Raw genomic sequence first — 20,531 nt, forward strand, 5'->3', positions numbered from 1 at the left:
ATAAGTATTTAATAATATTAATAAATGTAATTGATTGTACTGTCGGTACTTGGTGGAAATTAATTTTACACACAAATATTACGTGCACTCTTTCCACTATTATATTCATTAATTATTACACGTAATATTGTGTTTTATTTGTGTTCAATAACAAATGCTGGTACGGTTTGCCAAATTATAATTTTAATATTTAGACTGTGACTTGCTAGTTACAATAAAAATCACATAGAATTTTAAATACAAAATCTAAGCACTTTCTATTTGCAATCTAATTTTTTAAAAATCTTTATAGCTGTTGCCTAGTTAGTAAACTCAATATGTAGTTCCTATTTTACCATGCTCATTCATAAGCTAAGTAATATAAGGATAACAATAGATTTCCACGAATCCACAGTTGAGGGATTATTAGCAAGGCAGTGAGTTTAATAGTGGTATATAGTTCTTGCAATCTACGAGTGCGCGGCGCCCTAAGTTGTGTGAGTGACTATATCTATACACGCGTACATGGCTCGTTCGCTACTGACTGCTCCGTCAGGTACGCACAGTAAGGAAAATGTCTATTCACAATTACAACTACAAATAAAGACTACAAGGCGTAGATTGCAAGAACTGTACCAGATCTATCTAAAACTTTATAATAACTTATGCCAGCAAAAACTTAAAAGAAAAAAAAGCATGAAGATTGTTAATTGAATATAAATTTCACTAATAGGTCTTACACAAAGATTTACAAGAGTGTATTTAATAGAAATCGCTATGAAAAAGCTTTGAGTTATAGATACTGGCAAAACATTACGGACTCTAAACAAGGGGCCAAGTCTGATTTAAATAAGGCAATAAAATGCAAATTATTTTTTTATTAAGCTTTTGTGAAAGTTAAACAACTTGGTCCCGTAATAATCTTATAGTTTGTAGACTGTAGCAATGAAGAACTACAATAATTCTTGCTAATATTTCAATGCAAAACTTATTAGTATTTTTACCAATATGCACAATGTAAGTCTTACATCACAACTGACCTCAACACAAATTGACTTCATTATTTATACAATAATAAAATATTTTGTTTAAATATCAAGTTTTGCACACTGTCAATAATACACAACAAAACACTCTAGCTAGCTCTAATGCTTTCAAATAAAATTAATAAACTAAGTGTATTTACATAGTAAATTACAAAATATATACATATCGTAGTGTACAATTTTTTATTATCTTAGTCATTAGATATTGACGCTAAAACATACTTCACCATGTAAGCAAGAAATACAAAGCCAACAACTAGTAACAAGTTAGTCAACACAGTGTACAAGTTGGACTGTTCGGTAACTTCAGCATCACTGGGGTTACTGGGATTATCCGACTGCAGCAGAGCCTCCTGTCGCTCCTTTAGCTGCTTCTCAATTTCCTCCACATACTCCGGAAACAGCTCACAAAACATCTTGTTTTTTAGGTTTATTTCGAGTGACTCAGCTGCAAAACATCTTTTTTGGTAGTCCGAGGTTTGTATTGATCCAAATGTCGGTGTTTTTTCCAGCATGAAACTGAGTAGTCCAGTTAAAATGGTGGATATAGACCACGCCGGATTCCATGTGTCCGGATGAAAGTCTGTAATACTGAGGCACAGTCTAGTGTTCGTTCTGAATCGGCCATTCGGCGTGATCATGAATATCGACGGAGGTTTGAAGGGGAACTCCCTCGGGAAAATGATCTTGCCGTGGTAGTATCCTCCCTCGTAGGGACTCTTCTCTGGACCTTTGACCACATAATGCCACTCCAATATGTTCGAAGGCACTGGTTCTGCGGTCACATAGGGAACGGGGTCTTTTTTCAGCCTCAAGTAATCCTGCTTCAACCTACTTGTGGCTCCTGTTACTTTTGTCTTAGCCATTGTTTTCATGGAGTAGAAACATCAATATGTAACTTTCTGTGTGTGTTGATTCTTTGAGTTTTTCAGAATATCTTTATAATTATTTAATTATAACAATAACTACGAGAAAAACAATAAAAAGCAATTATTTTTCTAGTGATTGATTGATGACACGAACAGAAAATGCAATTTCAATTGTCAATGTCAAATTGTCAGCAGTCAGGTGTCATTTTCCTGTCATTGCAATAATTTTTTCTATTTATAACAATGCTTCAAACATAAAGTAATAGGACGATAATCTTATAGGCTATAGCGTTTTCACCATCTTGAACTGCCCCGGGGCAGGCCGCAGGGCAGGCAGGGTGCGGCGGGCCGCACACGGCCGCGGGCTACGGGTTGGAGATAGGCGATAGCGGCCCTAGACGGTCAATAGTATTACGCAATACGTGATCGGTGATATTGACAATCAAATTGTTCGTCTAGGGGCCAGCTTAAAGTACGCTATATCAGCTGCATGAGCCCGGCTAATAGAAACATTGGGGTCAGACACAGAAATGGATTTTTCATACGTGGGAGAGCCATGCTTCGGCACGAATGGGCCGGCTCGACCGGATAAATACCACGTTCTCACAGAAAACCGGCGTGAAACAGCGCTTGCGCTATGTTTCGCCTAGTGAGTGAGTTTACCGGAGGCCCAATCCCCTAACCCCTACCCTATTCCCTTCCCTACCCTCAACTATTCCCTTCCCTTCCCTACCCTCCCTATTACCCTATTCCCTCTTAAAAGGCCGGCAACGCACTTGCAGCTCCTCTGATGCTGCGAGTGTCCATGGGCGACGGAAGTTGCTTTCCATCAGGTGACCCGTTTGCTCGTTTGCCCCCTTATTTAATAAAAAAAAAAAAAAAAGACCACGGAGCTAATACTAAGGGATATTAGATTATCATATATATTGGATCCGAGATCATTGAGTCAATGATATTATAATAATAATAATAATAATAAAAATTTTATTCAAACATAAATACAATACACTGCACACACTAAAGCAAAAAAAAAAAGCAAACAATAACCCAAAAGAAAAAATAAAACAAACAACAACTACAAAAAAAAATATATGGCATCATTAAGCAGTGCATTGTATAATGCCGAAAAGGATACCCACTCAGGTGTATTACCACGGCGCAGAACACTGCACCGCGGTACCTGATCTTCCGTGGTTCCTATACATATTACGCCTGACGCACGACAGATTCAACATAAAGATTAGATAATGTAATATAGACATATGACTCATTTCTTCCTTGATCATAGATTTTTGACATTTGCTGAGAGATTGGATCCAATACGGTCATAGAAATAGGTGTTGCTAGTTATTTAATATAAAAAAGAGTTTTTAATTTCTTGTTCGTTAATATGTTTCAAATAATGTAATGTAATTATTTTTCTAATTATATACTTGGATAATCTTGCTGAAATAACAAAAAACAAGCCATATTAAAAATGACAAATCTAGTAGCCCTGACGTCAATACCTGTCAGCGTTAGCGCTCTCCATTGGCTATTGAAACCACATATGATGTTAAATAGGATCAATGAAATATGATAATGTAATATGCAGATATGATCAAATGATCATATATATTGGATCCTATATATGATCATAGAAATGATAATATATAAATGATAATGTAATACCCCCCTAAGTTAATACATTTGATAATTGTGCATTCTGAATTTAACACGTATATTTCTTTTAAATCTCTCTTATATAAAAAACAGTCAACGGCAACGTTGCCTGTTCATGGTCCGCAGTCGGGTTTTCAATATTGACGTCAAAGAGAATATAATCACTAGTAACCAAACAAAGCTAAGCAAACCTTGTACTTATTCGCTGTGTTAAGTTAATTTTTTATTATTAATTCCATGTATAGGTCTACCAGAATCTGATGGCAAAAAGTGAGAAAATAAATTGACTCTAGCAATACCCGGGACGACGATCTCCGCTTAGTTGCAGGCCCATGTTGGATGCGAGTAGCAGGAGATCGGTAAATATTATAATAAAGTACTCTGTGATCGGTAATCTGGGCATTCATTGGTTCATAGAGAGAGGCCTATGTCCAGCAGTGGACGACTATAGCACAGAGTACTTTATTATATATAGAAATATAAGGACTATAGGCTGATAATATGATGATGATGATGATGAATACCCGGGTAATTGGAATAAAACATTTTGATCCTTTTTTTTCCTATAGCGGCTGATAATGTGTGTTAAACATGCAAATATAAAAATTTATCCAATGATCAAGGATATTTTTTGAAAATCTGCTGTCAAAAATTGCCATCAGATTGTTATTAGGCTCTAATTAACACGCAATACGTAATTTCAAAATCTTTATTATACAGCTAGCAGAACTTTTAGGCTGATATCAAGTGCCATAGCTCATCAGTATACTCCTGATGTCATGGTTCAGCTGTTTAATGGTGGCTTCATCGGGACTGTCGTCTTGCACCAACTTATCTCTCTCTGCTATAAGTTCTTCCAGTCTGCTCTTACTAGTTGTAAGTCTGCAACAATCCAAAAATAATAAATTGCAAGTCCCAAAGGAAGAGTCCTAAATCTCAAAATACTTTTAGAGATTTAGGATTCTTCCTTTTGACTGCATTCAAAAATAACACTCTTTATCTTTATAAAGAGTGTTATAAATTGAGTGTTACTTTTTTGAATGCAGCCAAAAATTCTTAATGACAGTTTGTGAAAACTTTAGGTCCTCCCACGCCAAAAAATCATACCTTCCCTTTCATATACATACATAAAACAGGAGAGATAGTCGTGGTCTTAACGTAGAAATAACTTCAATTAAAGTAATGCTAAGCGTTGGGCTTATTGTTAAATGTGTTTTATGTTAATAACGATTTTTAGGGTTCCGTAGTCAACAAGGAACCAACCGTAGTTAAAAAGATACCGTCTGTCCGTCCGTCCGTCTGTCTGTCCGCGGTTTTGCTCAGAGACTATAGAACCTACAAAGCTGTAATTTGGCATGAATGCACATGTTAATGATGCCGACAAAATGGTACATGAAATCTTAAAAAAATAACTATTTTTTTTATGGTACCTTCACTACACATCAAGCGGGGATGAAATTTTTTTTCGCGACCACCCCATCATGTGGGGTGTCGTTAGATAGGTTTTTAAAATATTAATATGAGTATTTATAGATCATTTTTCGATTTAGGGATCCGTTTGTGAAATATTAAGTTTTAAAGTGGAAAAAATCATTAGAGTCCAGTGTCCTTCCTTCCTTCTACCAACTAAGCCTTCTGGAAATGTGAAAAAATTGAGTAATAGTCGATCAACTAAAAAAAATGTATTCGGCGAAACTTTTCGTTCAGAAAATTCCTTTGAAAGTAACCGAGATGATGTTGTTAATAGTGTAAAACACGTTATAAATGTACATTCATTGACCATACATTTTTTTTTAACTAGCGGTACTACGGAACCCTATATTGCGCGTGGCCCGACACGCACTTGGCCGGTTTTTTAGTTTAGATTTGGCTTTTAACTAGTAAAACATTCGTTGAACATACATAAATTTAAAAAGATAGCAACTTACTTGGTGTCATACGTTTCCAGATTATCATCAATGTCAATAGGATAAGCTGCTCCTGGAATTAAAAACGATCCCTCAATAATTAAGCATTAAAAGTTCGTATTCATGTAAATGTAGCGCTGCCTAGTGCCTACTATAGGTCTACGGTCTACCAGAATCTGATGGCAAAAAGTGTTAAATTATTTGACTGTAGGCAATGTCGAGGTAATTGGAATAAAACATTTTGATCCGTTTATTATAGCGGCTTATTCTGTGTGTGAAACATGCAAATATAATGGATCAAGGATATCTTTTGAAAATTTGCCATCAGATCCTGGTAGACTTATAATACTTTATACTGTTTGTTTGTACCATCGAGGAAATTGATTCCCACGCAGTCGACAGACCAACGTCATTTGGTCGGATCATGTCAATTTAAATAATTGTGATCTGTCGGCACTCGGCTGGCTAATGGGTTCGACGAAACGTAACCAAACTAGAAGGTCGGCTATCTGCCTAGAAATTAACTTCTCGGATAGTACATAGTGATTACTGAAGGGGACGGCGCGTACGCAGTCCCCACTACCAAAAATTACGCGTCCGAGTTATCCGCATTAGGGATAATCGCAGAGGTCAACCCAACCGCAGTGCAATGGAAGAGCCTCGCTCTGGGGGAACCGCCTTCTTGATCACGGTATCCCCTACGCCAGGTAAGTATGATTTCACTAGCGCGGCCCGCGGTAGTCATTCTACGCGTCGCGTTTTCGATAGCGCGATGTAGAAATGCGCCGTAATCTAAGAGCGACATCTATGTGGAACGCGACGATATAAAAAAACTTGCATGTAACATAATATGCCACACGTATTATAACATGTATGATGCATGAATTATGTGTTAGGCCAATTGGGTTCTTTCTTTCTTTTTGTATTTTTGTATGTTTGTAGTCTGTACATACGGACAATTTTTATATTGAAACTTACCGGTCACAGAGTGTGCGTCTATTTCTGAAGTTTTTGTCATGATGTCTAAATACGATTCGTCGTTTATTCTCAGTGCAGAACTCAAATTTTTGTTCATTAGGTTTTCATCTTGATCTTTAGTAATATTTAATCTGAAAAATATAATTTTGAATTAGGTATAAATATGTATTTATTTTTTTGTAAATTTTATGAATTATGGAGTCAAAAAGCCAACATCACGCAGTATTCCCAGGCGGTCACCCATCCAAGTACTAACCGCGCTCGACGTTGCTTAACTTCGGTGATCGGACGAGAACCGGTGTATTCAACGTGGTATGGACGTTGGCGAACGCTGAGCGCAAACGACTCTACTGATGTCGATGTTATGCATTGAGCAACATAAAATATACCAACAAAAAGCCAACATCACGCGGTATTCCCAGGCGGTCACCCATCCAAGTACTAACCGCGCCCGACGTTGCTTAACTTCGGTGATTGGACGAGATTGAGAGATGTATTCAACGTGGTATGGACGTTGACGAACACTGAGCGCAAACGACTCTACTAATATCGATGTTATGCTAGCAACATAAAATATACCAACAAAAAGCCAACATCAATCAACCAGATGACTACCACATATACATTGCCTAGAGTTCGACAAGGCTGTTTATGAACGTGGCGGGAAAAGGAACTGACGCTTCTATCATACAAAAACGTCATTTTCGACAGTTCTCCTTTACCAGCAGCGCACATTGACTGACATTGCCACATTCAATTAAAGCCTTGTCGACCTGTACTAATGTTATATATGGACTCTGTTAAAACATTTGTGTATTATCATTATCCCACAAAAAATTACTTACCGGTTTTACCACAGAAAACCTAAACATCTATAATCAAACAGTTGTTTTAAGACCATTATGTACTGATTTTTTTCCTAATCAACTGTTCAACAGGTGTTTAAATCTTTTGTAGTAAGACCGAATGTGTTGAGTGAGAAGTTACCCTGTACTGTACCATCGAGGAAATTGATTCATAGGCAGTTGACGGACCTACGTCAATTGGTCAGATGATGTCAATTCAATGTTATTTTGCTTGTTTGCTATTCTGTCAGCTGGGTTTGACGTATCGCGACCAAATTAGGTATTTGGTCGTGATACGTCATTTTGGTCATTATTAGGTAGGTCTACCATCTATGAATTAACTTCCCTGATAGTACGAATTTCGCTATTTGTTCTTTCTGCGATTGCCACAACACGTCGTGCGCGTTTTCATAAGAGCCGTAACACGATTTTCGCGTTGTGAATTTTTTGCTGTGAATACTGTGATCACAACGCGTTGTGAGCTATTTTTCCGCTCACTGAGAGTTTTCGATCTTTGAGCGTAACATGACGTATAACGGTCAAATTAACTTGACGCATCTACGCAGTTACGGCGTAACGGTTACGCTAATGCTCCTGCTCCACCTGCGTTAGCGTTAATGCCAAACTGCACATCGCTTAATGCATTAACATTGCGCGTTGGCTACAATTAGGCATTAACGCTACAAAATTTTAAGCATTAACGTTCCAAACGCATGGTTCAAATTGAAGCAATTCTAAAAATTTCAACGCTTTTTTTTTGGATCACTCCGTTGTCGTATTATTTTGCATCAAAAGAAAGCAAACACGTCGTTCCTCTACGCAATCGTCGTGCGGAACGAGCCGGCGTAAATGTAGCCAATATCCTCTACTCTCTAGCGCTTCCCTTTAATGTGTTCAAAAAAACCGACACCCGAGCTATCGCTTAACGTCTAACGTCATTAGTAATGCCGCTAGTAAGTTAACACGTTAAAACGTTGGCTACATTTGCGTACCGTCCCGATTAACGCGCTAATTAACGCGCAAACACGCAGATGGAGCAGGGACATAACGCAGGTGGAGCAGGAGCATTATAAAGAATTTAAATCAGCTCCTACCCGCTAGCGCGACTCGCTCGTAGCTCCCGCAGTAACCGCGCTCGCGTGTCCAGCTTCACCAGGTGCAGCTCCCGCACCGCCCGCCCCCACTGCTCCTTGAAGAACGCCTTCGATTGGATAGCACTCTCCAGCTTCTCTTCCATGCAACGCTAAAAATAATTCAAGACGTGAGTGGATGAATAGGGTAAGTAACATGAAAAAACTTCCCGTTTTTTTGTTTTAATGGAGGCTTTAGGGCCGGAAAAAATATTTGAAATAGAAAAAGTATGGATTATATGTGTAGCCAGATATATTAGCTTGGTTATGAAGTAGATGAGTCACAAGTTTTATTAAAATAATTAGGGAAAAAATGAGTTATTTTCCGTATGTTACGAAATGTTACTTGTTCGATCATCTTCCACTCACGTCTTCAATAATTGTTATTGACAGAGTGAACACAGACAATATACTACACCTCGCGGCTCGGTGGATGAGCCGTGAGGTGAGCGCGTTGGTAGCTCAAGCCGATTAAACGATAATGATGATTAAACTACAATTTAATAACGAGTTTGATAGATGACGTATGGGACTCATGTCAAAATCTTCACTTATTTACAGTTAAGTTATACGGCTGCCTTCACATTAAGTCGCGAGTAGTGCGGCAACCGCGCAGCTTAATGTGAAGGCAGCCTTAATATCCGTCCCTAGGGGCGGCGGTTAAAGGTCACAGCACTGAGCACACATATAAACTCGGATAGGGATCGGCACCGTATCGCCTCGAGCCGTTCAATATTGTTTGTATGAAACTCCCTACTGCAACGCACACTAAGCGGAACCGTAACGTAATCGCCTCACCTCGGAAGGGGACAGCGGTCGGCGAGCCGTAAGCGAGGCGTCGCCTAGCCGTAGCCGAGTTGACGTTCAGGCCCTACTGATACGCTTTGTTAATACGTGCATACGTTAGGTTGACGCCTGGTTGACGGCGCACAGTGGATCGAATCGACAATTTCGGGGACATAGGGACCAATTTTTGTTTTTCAATTTTTTTTTGTGCCAATGGATAGAGCTAATTAATCTTAACAAATGTTATTCTTTGCAATTTTTTCTTAGGGTTATTATTTAAGTAGAAAAAAACATATTTTTAAATTTCTTGTATGGAAAAAAATATATAATCCCAAATTTTTGTCAAGTCCTGATAGATCCCGCGCTCAAACCTTTTTTTTTATATATTTTGGCTACATTGCTAGTATTATGTACCATAAATGTGTGCCTAAAGTTGCCACTCTGCCAGAAATAGCCGAAGAAAATTACAAAAGATTTAATTAGTAACTAATGACTTCTTAAAATTCCTTAAACTATTCTAGGCATATTTCATGCAAAATAATTATTATGCTAGTAAAACAATACTTATAATTACTTAAAATTAGAAAAAAAAACTAGAAATATCGATTCCCCATATGACCCTCAATTCTTTCGACCTGAAGAATCTACATAACCTGGAAGAACAATTAATTCTACAGAACCCTGTCCAACTAAATCAAATATCTTCTTCACTGTACCATACAACGTTGCCCCTATACACGTTAGTATTTGGTATAGTTACAATTTCCCTTATTCTTATCATCCGACGTCGCCGCTTGCGTCGACAAAAGGACAGTGGTCTAAACGAGGGTGTCACTCCAACCAGCCAAGCTGATCAACCAGTCTACGCAGTTCCTGTAAAGAATCAAGAATCTCTGCCAGCAACTTTCTCGCTCAAAGTCCTCAAATAGTTGCTTCTCTGGGGGTGGAGGAATTACGCACGGACCCCTAAAGGAGAATGCTGATGCAGCCGCACGTGCCCGGTCAACGCCATCGCCTTCGAGGTAACACATCAGCAGTTTCAGCATAACCGCGTTTTCGTAATTATTCATGTTCTATCAAAAATTGTCATTCCATTCCGGTCTAGGATCGATCGCGGAACAATTATTGTAAATGAAATATAAGTTAGTTTAATAAATTTCTTAGATAATTTCTGGTTTTTTTTGGAAGCCCGGGCTGCCGAATTCGTAATTAATTTGAATTGTGTATTTTCTAACAATCGCTTACCTAATGATAATGAATCGAACAACATTCAAAATAAAGAGCTTAAGTAATTGCATAAGGGCTTATACCCTCATTAGCCAATCATTAATAGTTATAATTATCTTTGTTAGGTGTGGAAAATTATAAAAGGATCGTAATTGATATTTCAAAATTAGTTATTGTTTAAACGTGCTACTACATACATCGTATTTTCACAGTGTTTAATTTTCTTTATTTTGGTATAATGGACGGTTTTGTGAATAATATAGATTTATTTATGGTATTAAGAGACCAATTGAAAAGTTTGTCAGATAGTAAAAAACTATTTGATTTTCTACAATCGAAAATAAATGTCACTGAAGAGAATAGTGCCGTGCTTAGAAAGTTCTGTACGCGTTTTTGTTCTAATATATGTGCCAGATGGGAAAAATGCAACCGAACATTAGCTAAATTTATTAAAAAAAATGGCGATTGGTTAGAATCGTCAATAAATTGGCCCCAAGAAATCAATTTTGATGTTATCAATACTGAACCAATAGAACTCGAGGTTTATGATAATACTGAGAATCTACCACCAGCACTTTCTACTTCAGACGCTTCCACATCTACGTTTACTCCGAGGAAACCTTTTGAAGATTTATGTGATCGACAAAAACGGAGACGTTTAGATGAAATAAATAAAAATCTTTCATTTTCTCCGGAAGAAATGTCTGCCATATCAACAAGGAGTTTAAAAAATAGTGGAAACGAAGATATTTCAAAAATAATGAACCATTTACTCAATCATCCAGAAGATTTAAATAAAGTCAAGGCATGCTTAAACAACGATAAGGTTAAGAGTGATACGTATTCACCTGATAAGGCACTAGCTTTATTAGTTTCGCTAAAGTTATCAAAGTGGCAATATATAAACTTAAGAGAGTCTGCGAGTGAAAATGGTTCAGAGTTATATCCATCGTACTACAAATTGCAACAAGCTAAATTGAATTGTTATCCAGATAAAAAAGATTTATGTATTACTGAGGACGGGGCTTCAATGAAACTGCAAGCTTTACTCAACTTGACTGTATCAAGACTTTTGGATGCAATATCCATGGATTTGGACGCAACAATAAATTTAGAGCTTGTAAGTAAATGGGGTTTTGACGGAGCTTCTGGTCAAAGTGTGTACAAGCAAAAAGTAAACAAAGAATTTGAAGACTCCAGTATTTTTATGGCCAGTCTAGTACCAGTTAGGCTACAACAATCCGATGGAACTATTGTTTGGGAAAACGAAAGACCATCGTCCACGTTTTACTGTCGTCCATTAATGTTTCAATTTACGAAAGAAACCCAGTCCATTGTTATGTCAATTAAAAACAGAATAACAGAAGAAATAAAAGCGCTTCAGCCATCAAAACTGAATCAAATTGAAGTGTCTCACCAGTTACTTTTGACGATGATTGACGGAAAGATAACGTCATATTTATCAGAGACGTCGACAGCCGTTTGCGATATTTGCAAAGCAAAGCCATCGGAAATGAACAATATTGAACTGCTTGACCAAAAACACAAGAATGAAGAAATTCACCAGTACGGACTATCATCTTTACACTGCTGGATAAGGTGTATGGAGTGCCTTCTTCACATAGGTAACAATAATTATTCTTATTTATCATACCTTAGCTATTAATTACTTTACAGCCGCAAGTCATTGTTCTTTTACAAAATATTCATTTTCAATATTAGTAATGTCCCATTTTTCTTATGCAGCCTATCGTATGGATTTTAAAAAATGGAGTGGCAGGGGCGAAGATCAACAAAAAATTAAGCTTAGAAAGTTCGAAATTCAGCGAGCATTTAGAGAAGATTGCGGATTACTAATAGACCAGGTGAAACAAGGAGAGGGAACAACTAATGATGGCAATACTGCCCGAAGATTTTTCAGGGACGCAAACACTGCAGCCCGTATTACTGGTATAAGCAAGGAATTAATAGAAAGGTTACATGTAATACTCCAGACTGTAGCATCTGGAGAGTGCGTCAACCTTTCTAAATTCTCCTTATTCTGTAGAGAGACTGCAGAACTCTACATAAATTTATATCCCTGGTATTATATGCCTTCTAGTTTACATAAGCTGCTTATACATGGCGCTGATATTATCCAGCATTTTGCTACCATACCTATCGGCAATCTGTCAGAAGAAGCAGCAGAAGCTCGTAACAAAGATTTCCGGAAATTCAGAGAGAGTTATTCCAGAAAATTAAGTAGAAAAGCCACAAATGAGGATATTTTACATAATCTTTTAATATCATCAGATCCAAATATCACAAGTTTTAGACCAAGACTATCAAAGCATAACAAAATAGCTCTCTCTTCACGGGCTAAAGAGCTTCTGTTAAATTTGCCGACAGAATCTGAGATAGAGTTCATTGACGTTAATGAATTACAGGATAATCATTCTGATAGTGAGTAAGCTTTTTGAGTTTTGTAAATTAAATGCAATATTTATTTAGAATAATTTTATTACTTTTATTATAGTATGTATGGTATCGTAATTTTTATGTATACTCACTATTTTTTATTTTTCAATTTTATTATTAATAGGGAATATGTATGTAACGCTTAAATGGAGAAAATATTATTATTTGTAATCTTTATTGTTAAAAAACCATATTAATGCTATTTTTTTATGTTTTTTTCGATACTTAATAATAAAATTTAAGTATTAAAAATTGTTTTTTTTTTAAATTCCTTCGCAAATTTTTAAAACACTACGCTATTAGCAAAACAAAACGAGATAGTATTATATTCCATGCCACACTAATAATAGCTAATGAGGGTATAATTAAAAGCCCTTATGCAAGGCTACTTAAGCTATTTATTTTGAATATTGTTCTGTTCATTGTCATTAAGCGATTGTTAGAAAATACACAATACAAAAGATTATTTACTATTGTCAAACGGATTAGTTACTTGAAGTTAATGACCGATCACAATATTTACATGGAATCGATTTTTCTTTTTTTTTTCTAATTTTAAGTAATTATAAGTATTGTTTTACTAGCATAATAATTATTTTGCATGAAATATGCCTAGAATAGTTTAAGGAATTTTAAGAAGTCATTAGTTACTAATTAAATCTTTTGTAATTTTCTTCGGCTATTTCTGGCAGAGTGGCAACTTTAGGCACACATTTATGGTACATAATACTAGCAATGTAGCCAAAATATATAAAAAAAAAGGTTTGAGCGCGGGATCTATCAGGACTTGACAAAAATTTGGGATTATATATTTTTTTCCATACAAGAAATTTAAAAATATGTTTTTTTCTACTTAAATAATAACCCTAAGAAAAAATTGCAAAGAATAACATTTGTTAAGATTAATTAGCTCTATCCATTGGCACAAAAAAAAATTGGTCCCTATGTCCCCGAAATTGTCGATTCGATCCACTGTGCGGCGTGGCGAAGGCGATTCGGTGACGATCCCTTTCCGAGTTGATGTGTGCTGTGACCATAAAGTCTTAACATACCAATTCCTGCACCAAACTCGCCGTTTGCTCTTTACTCAATCCCGAAACACGTCTCTCTGCATCCTTCTCTGCCTCCTTTAAGCTGCTCTGAAAATTATTTATTTTTGATTAATTGATAATATTATATATGATAATTACGATAATTACTACAGACAAAATTATAAAATAAATAAGAGAAGATATTATAAACAACATAATTATTTTTGTTTTTACGTTCTTAAATAATCTTATGGGGACCGCCTTTTTGTTTTTTGTTGTTGTTTTTTTGGCTTGTTTGTTGTTGAATTGGAAGGGTTGGCTTTTTGTTGTTATATTTTATCTACGAATAATAAAAACTATAGTTTGTGCGTTTTAAGATGATATGGGTGACAGTTTTCATATTCCTTGCTACGGGTTTTTTTACAAGAAAACAAAAAAAAATCAAAATGTAATAAATTATATTCCATCTACAAAAACAAATGTTTCCTATAATTGTAAATGAATAAAAATTAAAAGTTGCTAAATGCTAACTTATTAATATAAAATTATAAATATTAACTGCGAAATAGGAGTATAAAATTATTGTTACGAAAACATTTGAAAAAAGTGAGATGCATGAAACGGAACTTATGTCAATAGAGATTGACTTATGCCATCTTAAATCGCCGGCACCCAACCGGCACCACTGAAATGTCAGTACGAAATTGATAATTTCGATTGCAATTCCTTTACGAAGTGATTCGATATTTTAAATTATCGATTAATTTTTGTTACGTAACTTCCCTACTATTGTCAATTATAATGTGTCACGCATATCATCATAAAAATCACAAACTATAAGGAAGAGTAAAGTGTTTCGCAAGTCGGTTGAAGTTTGCGAGTTACGTTTCCTTAGTTTTTATTATTCGTAGTATTTTATAAGATTCATATTATAGACCTCGACAATTTCCTTATTCATACCTGTAACCCATCAATCTGCTTCTCCAACTGTTGCACTCTCATCTGCAACTCCTCTATAGTCATGTCCTTGAGTCTAAGGCGGTGGTTCATATCGTCCTGCATTTTCAGCGAGGCTTCGCGAAGCTCCTGGTATTTCGCCGTGAAGTGAGCTTCTAAGGTCTTCTTCGCTTCTAGTAGCTACGGTATAAAATTAGGGTATTAAATTGTATAATGTCATAGAGTAATAAATATACTGGTCTCTGGTAATGTGATAAAAGGGAACCATTGAAATCATGCCGCTAACAGATTAGGTATCACTTTCCATCTTACTGAGTTAAAAAAGTATACCTTTCTGTCAGTGTATTTATAATAAATATAGAATTATTATGTGTAGTTTATGGGTTGCTACTTGTTAGATAGACAGGCAGACTGAGAAGAGGGACAAACAGCGCAAACTAAGCCAATACTAATCATTATTTATGTCGATACTGACAATCCCTTATTTTATGTGTTGCAAAGTTAGTTTTTAACACAGTTCCTAGAGTTCCTGCACAATCTCTTAGTATAGGTCGACTCCAACTAGTATCACCGGTGACCGAGACACAATAGAAAATCTGTTGTGTCTCGTTTTTTCACGAACGGGTTAAACCAAAACTAAAATTTAATATTGACTAGACAAGTGTTGCCATCTATTGTTCCTTTTTGATCCCTTTAATACTTTTGATGCCTTTGCATATTGCTTATTATTTAAAAATTCAACAAACCTTCTTCTCCCTCTCCGCGTTCTTATGTCCCTTCTGTCGGAAGTCCTCAGTTGCTTCACTCAGCTCGGCAGCGAGGTCCTGACACCGCTCTACGCTGGTTCGCAGCTGTCTTTCTAGTTCCACACGACGTTTGTTCCACTCCAATGACAGTAGTTCTAAATGGTAGTCCTCTTTGCGTTTCAGCTGAAACAGTATTAGGATGACATAACCATAAGTTATTATGAAAAAGCTACTTCAGGATCTTACACACTCTACGGCAACGCAATGAGTAGAGTGACTGCAGCGCAGTTACTGCATAATACAACCACAATGCTACAGCGTTTCTCGGTTCCCGACCCAAAATTATAAAGTTGGAAAACTTATTGGAATGGGTACTTAGAATATTCTAAATAAAGTTTTGAACACCGTTATTCCTAAAATGTGTATTTCTCCTAAAATATTACTGATCTTTATACACATATAATGTATATGCAGTGGCCGGTGACGGATTAACCCTCAATCAAATTAAGCAATTGCCTAGGGCATCACGTCTGAGGGGGCACCAAGTACCTACAAAAAAACCGTCCTTAGGGCATCACGTCTCACTACTCCACTTCTTAAGTACTATACATGTCACCATCTAATTTTACAAAAAAAAAAAATGTGCCTGAAGTTCCGAACGTTCAAGTGAACGAATTAGCTACAAAACAAAAACAAATTATCTTGAGTATCAAAATATAATATGTATCATAGTGAGATAAGGGGACACTTTTAGAGGGTGCAAATGTTATTTCTAATTGAAAAAATAGTCACCCCTAAAACCCACCCTTATAATTCCAAGTCGATTTTCTTCCACCCCACAGTGATTGAAAATTGTAAAAAAATTCATGCTAGTACACTTATAGATCCTACATACGATGGTAATATTTTTAACTTGCGGACTCACCCCTAAAACCCACCCTTAAAATTCAAAGTCGATTTTCTCCCACACCACAGTGATTGAAAATTCTAAAAAAATTCATGCTACTATACTTATAGATCCTACATACGATGGTAATATTTTAAACTTGCGGACTCACCCCCAAAACTTACCCTTAAAATTCAAAGTCGATTTTCTCCCACACCACAGTGATTGAAAATTCTAAAAAAATACATGCTAGTATACTTATAGATCCTACATACGATGGTAATATTTTTAACTTGCGGACTCACCCCTAAAAGCCACCCTTAAAATTCAAAGTCGATTTTCTCCCACACCACAGTGATTGAAAATTCTAAAAAAATTCATGCTACTATACTTATAGATCCTACATACGATGGTAATATTTTAAACTTGCGGACTCACCCCCAAAACTTACCCTTAAAATTCAAAGTCGATTTTCTCCCACACCACAGTGATTGAAAATTCTTAAAAAATACATGCTAGTATACTTATAGATCCTACATACGATGGTAATATTTTTAACTTGCGGACTCACCCCTAAAAGCCACCCTTAAAATTCAAAGTCGATTTTCTCCCACACCACAGTGATTGAAAATTCTAAAAAAATTCATGCTACTATACTTATAGATCCTACATACGATGGTAATATTTTAAACTTGCGGACTCACCCCCAAAACTTACCCTTAAAATTCAAAGTCGATTTTCTCCCACACCACAGTGATTGAAAATTCTTAAAAAATTCATGCTAGTATACTTATAGATCCTACATACGATGGTAATATTTTCAACTTGCGGACTCACCCCTAAAATTTACCCTTAAAATTCAAAGTCGATTTTCTCCCACACCACAGTGATTGAAAATTCTGAAAAAAATCATGCTAGTATACTTATAGATCCTACATACGATGGTAATATTTTCAACTTGCGGACTCACCCCTAAAATTTACCCTTAAAATTCAAAGTCGATTTTCTCCCACACCACAGTGATTGAAAATTCTGAAAAAAATCATGCTAGTATACTTATAGATCCTACATACGATGGTAATATTTTCAACTTGCGGACTCACCCCTAAAATTTACCCTTAAAATTCAAAGTCGATTTTCTCCCACACCACAGTGATTGAAAATTCTGAAAAAAATCATGCTAGTATACTTATAGATCCTACATAAGATGGTAATATTTTCAACTTGCGGACTCACCCCTAAAACTTACCCTTAAAATTCAAAGTCGATTTTCTCCCATACCACAGTGATTGAAAATTCTAAAAAATTCATGCTAGTATACTTATAGATCCTACATACGATGGTAATATTTTCAACTTGCGGACTCACCCCTAAAACTTACCCTTAAAATTCAAAGTCGATTTTCTCCCACACCACAGTGATTGATAATTCTAAAAAAAATTCATGCTAGTATATTTTAAGATCCTACACACGATGGTAATATTTTAAACTTGCGGACTCACCCCTAAAACCCACCCTTAAAATTCAAAGTCGATTTTCTCCCACACCACAGTGATTGAAAATTCCAAAAAAAAATCATGCTAGTATACTTATAGATCCTACATACGATGGTAATATTTTCAACTTGCGGACTCACCCCTAAAATTTACCCTTAAAATTCAAAGTCGATTTTCTCCCACACCACAGTGATTGAAAATTCTGAAAAAAATCATGCTAGTATACTTATAGATCCTACATACGATGGTAATATTTTCAACTTGCGGACTCACCCCTAAAATTTACCCTTAAAATTCAAAGTCGATTTTCTCCCACACCACAGTGATTGAAAATTCTGAAAAAAATCATGCTAGTATACTTATAGATCCTACATACGATGGTAATATTTTCAACTTGCGGACTCACCCCTAAAACCCACCCTTAAAATTCAAAGTCGATTTTCTCCTACACCACAGTGATTGAAAATTCTAAAAAAATTCATGCTACTATACTTATAGATCCTACATACGATGGTAATATTTTCAACTTGCGGACTCACCCCTAAAACTTACCCTTAAAATTCAAAGTCGATTTTCTCCCACACCACAGTGATTGAAAATTCTAAAAAAATTCATGCTAGTACACTTATAGATTCTACATACGATGGTAATATTTTCAACTTGCGGACTCACCCCTAAAACTTACCCTTAAAATTCAAAGTCGATTTTCTCCCACACCACAGTGATTGATAATTCTAAAAAAAATCATGCTAGTATATTTTAAGATCCTACACACGATGGTAATATTTTAAACTTGCGGACTCACCCCTAAAACCCACCCTTAAAATTCAAAGTCGATTTTCTCCCACACCACAGTGATTGAAAATTCTAAAAAAATTCATGCTAGTATATTTTAAGATCCTACACACGATGGTAATATTTTAAACTTGCGGACTCACCCCTAAAACCCACCCTTAAAATTCAAAGTCGATTTTCTCCAACAACACAGTGATTGAAAATTCTGAAAAAAATCATGCTAGTATACTTATAGATCCTACATACGATGGTAATATTTTCAACTTGCGGACTCACCCCTAAAATTTACCCTTAAAATTCAAAGTCGATTTTCTCCCACACCACAGTGATTGAAAATTCTGAAAAAAATCATGCTAGTATACTTATAGATCCTACATACGATGGTAATATTTTCAACTTGCGGACTCACCCCTAAAATTTACCCTTAAAATTCAAAGTCGATTTTCTTCCACACCACAGTGATTGAAAATTCTGAAAAAAATCATGCTAGTATACTTATAGATCCTACATAAGATGGTAATATTTTCAACTTGCGGACTCACCCCTAAAACTTACCCTTAAAATTCAAAGTCGATTTTCTCCCATACCACAGTGATTGAAAATTCTAAAAAATTCATGCTAGTATACTTATAGATCCTACATACGATGGTAATATTTTCAACTTGCGGACTCACCCCTAAAACTTACCCTTAAAATTCAAAGTCGATTTTCTCCCACACCACAGTGATTGATAATTCTAAAAAAATTCATGCTAGTATATTTTAAGATCCTACACACGATGGTAATATTTTAAACTTGCGGACTCACCCCTAAAACCCACCCTTAAAATTCAAAGTCGATTTTCTCCCACACCACAGTGATTGAAAATTCTAAAAAAATTCATGCTAGTATACTTATAGATCCTACATACGATGGTAATATTTTCAACTTGCGGACTCACCCCTAAAATTTACCCTTAAAATTCAAAGTCGATTTTCTCCCACACCACAGTGATTGAAAATTCTGAAAAAAATCATGCTAGTATACTTATAGATCCTACATACGATGGTAATATTTTCAACTTGCGGACTCACCCCTAAAATTTACCCTTAAAATTCAAAGTCGATTTTCTCCCACACCACAGTGATTGAAAATTCTGAAAAAAATCATGCTAGTATACTTATAGATCCTACATACGATGGTAATATTTTCAACTTGCGGACTCACCCCTAAAACCCAGCCTTAAAATTCAAAGTCGATTTTCTCCTACACCACAGTGATTGAAAATTCTAAAAAAATTCATGCTACTATACTTATAGATCCTACATACGATGGTAATATTTTCAACTTGCGGACTCACCCCTAAAACTTACCCTTAAAATTCAAAGTCGATTTTCTCCCACACCACAGTGATTGAAAATTCTAAAAAAATTCATGCTAGTACACTTATATATTCTACATACGATGGTAATATTTTCAACTTGCGGACTCACCCCTAAAACTTACCCTTAAAATTCAAAGTCGATTTTCTCCCACACCACAGTGATTGATAATTCTAAAAAAATTCATGCTAGTATATTTTAAGATCCTACACACGATGGTAATATTTTAAACTTGCGGACTCACCCCTAAAACCCACCCTTAAAATTCAAAGTCGATTTTCTCCCACACCACAGTGATTGAAAATTCTAAAAAAAATCATGCTAGTATATTTTAAGATCCTACACACGATGGTAATATTTTAAACTTGCGGAC

The 20,531-nt window shown here is 35.9% G+C and overlaps 2 protein-coding genes, 2 non-coding genes and 1 pseudogene across 4 annotated transcripts in view; all 5 read right to left on the reverse strand.

The window, feature by feature from the left end:
- Positions 1-837: 837 nt before the first annotated feature.
- LOC121734400 (ubiquitin-conjugating enzyme E2 J2) lies at positions 838-2,036 on the reverse strand. Its single transcript, XM_042125010.1, has one exon. The coding sequence runs from the start codon at positions 1,898-1,900 to the stop codon at positions 1,217-1,219; it is 684 nt and encodes a 227-aa protein (XP_041980944.1). The 5' UTR covers positions 1,901-2,036; the 3' UTR covers positions 838-1,216.
- A 2,215-nt stretch (positions 2,037-4,251) lies between these two features.
- LOC121734399 (centrosomal protein of 120 kDa-like) overlaps positions 4,252-20,531 on the reverse strand; it is a 38,829-nt gene continuing 22,549 nt past the window's right edge. Inside the window, exons 14-20 of the mRNA XM_042125009.1 lie at positions 15,621-15,803; positions 14,878-15,054; positions 13,939-14,025; positions 8,381-8,529; positions 6,442-6,572; positions 5,485-5,536; positions 4,252-4,438 (exon numbers count right to left, since the gene is read on the reverse strand). Of these exons, the coding sequence (XP_041980943.1) occupies positions 4,300-4,438; positions 5,485-5,536; positions 6,442-6,572; positions 8,381-8,529; positions 13,939-14,025; positions 14,878-15,054; positions 15,621-15,803 (918 nt within the window). The 3' untranslated portion in view covers positions 4,252-4,299. The remainder of the gene's footprint in view (positions 4,439-5,484; positions 5,537-6,441; positions 6,573-8,380; positions 8,530-13,938; positions 14,026-14,877; positions 15,055-15,620; positions 15,804-20,531) is intronic.
- On the reverse strand, positions 6,017-6,178 carry LOC121734557. The gene has a single exon (XR_006036751.1). It is a non-coding gene; the product is annotated as a U1 spliceosomal RNA (small nuclear RNA).
- Positions 6,649-6,767, reverse strand: LOC121734550. Its single transcript, XR_006036747.1, has one exon. It is a non-coding gene; the product is annotated as a 5S ribosomal RNA (ribosomal RNA).
- LOC121734556 lies at positions 6,839-6,960 on the reverse strand (annotated as a pseudogene).

Source organism: Aricia agestis, chromosome 15, assembly GCF_905147365.1.
Source record: "Aricia agestis chromosome 15, ilAriAges1.1, whole genome shotgun sequence".
Lineage (NCBI taxonomy): Eukaryota > Metazoa > Arthropoda > Insecta > Lepidoptera > Lycaenidae > Aricia > Aricia agestis.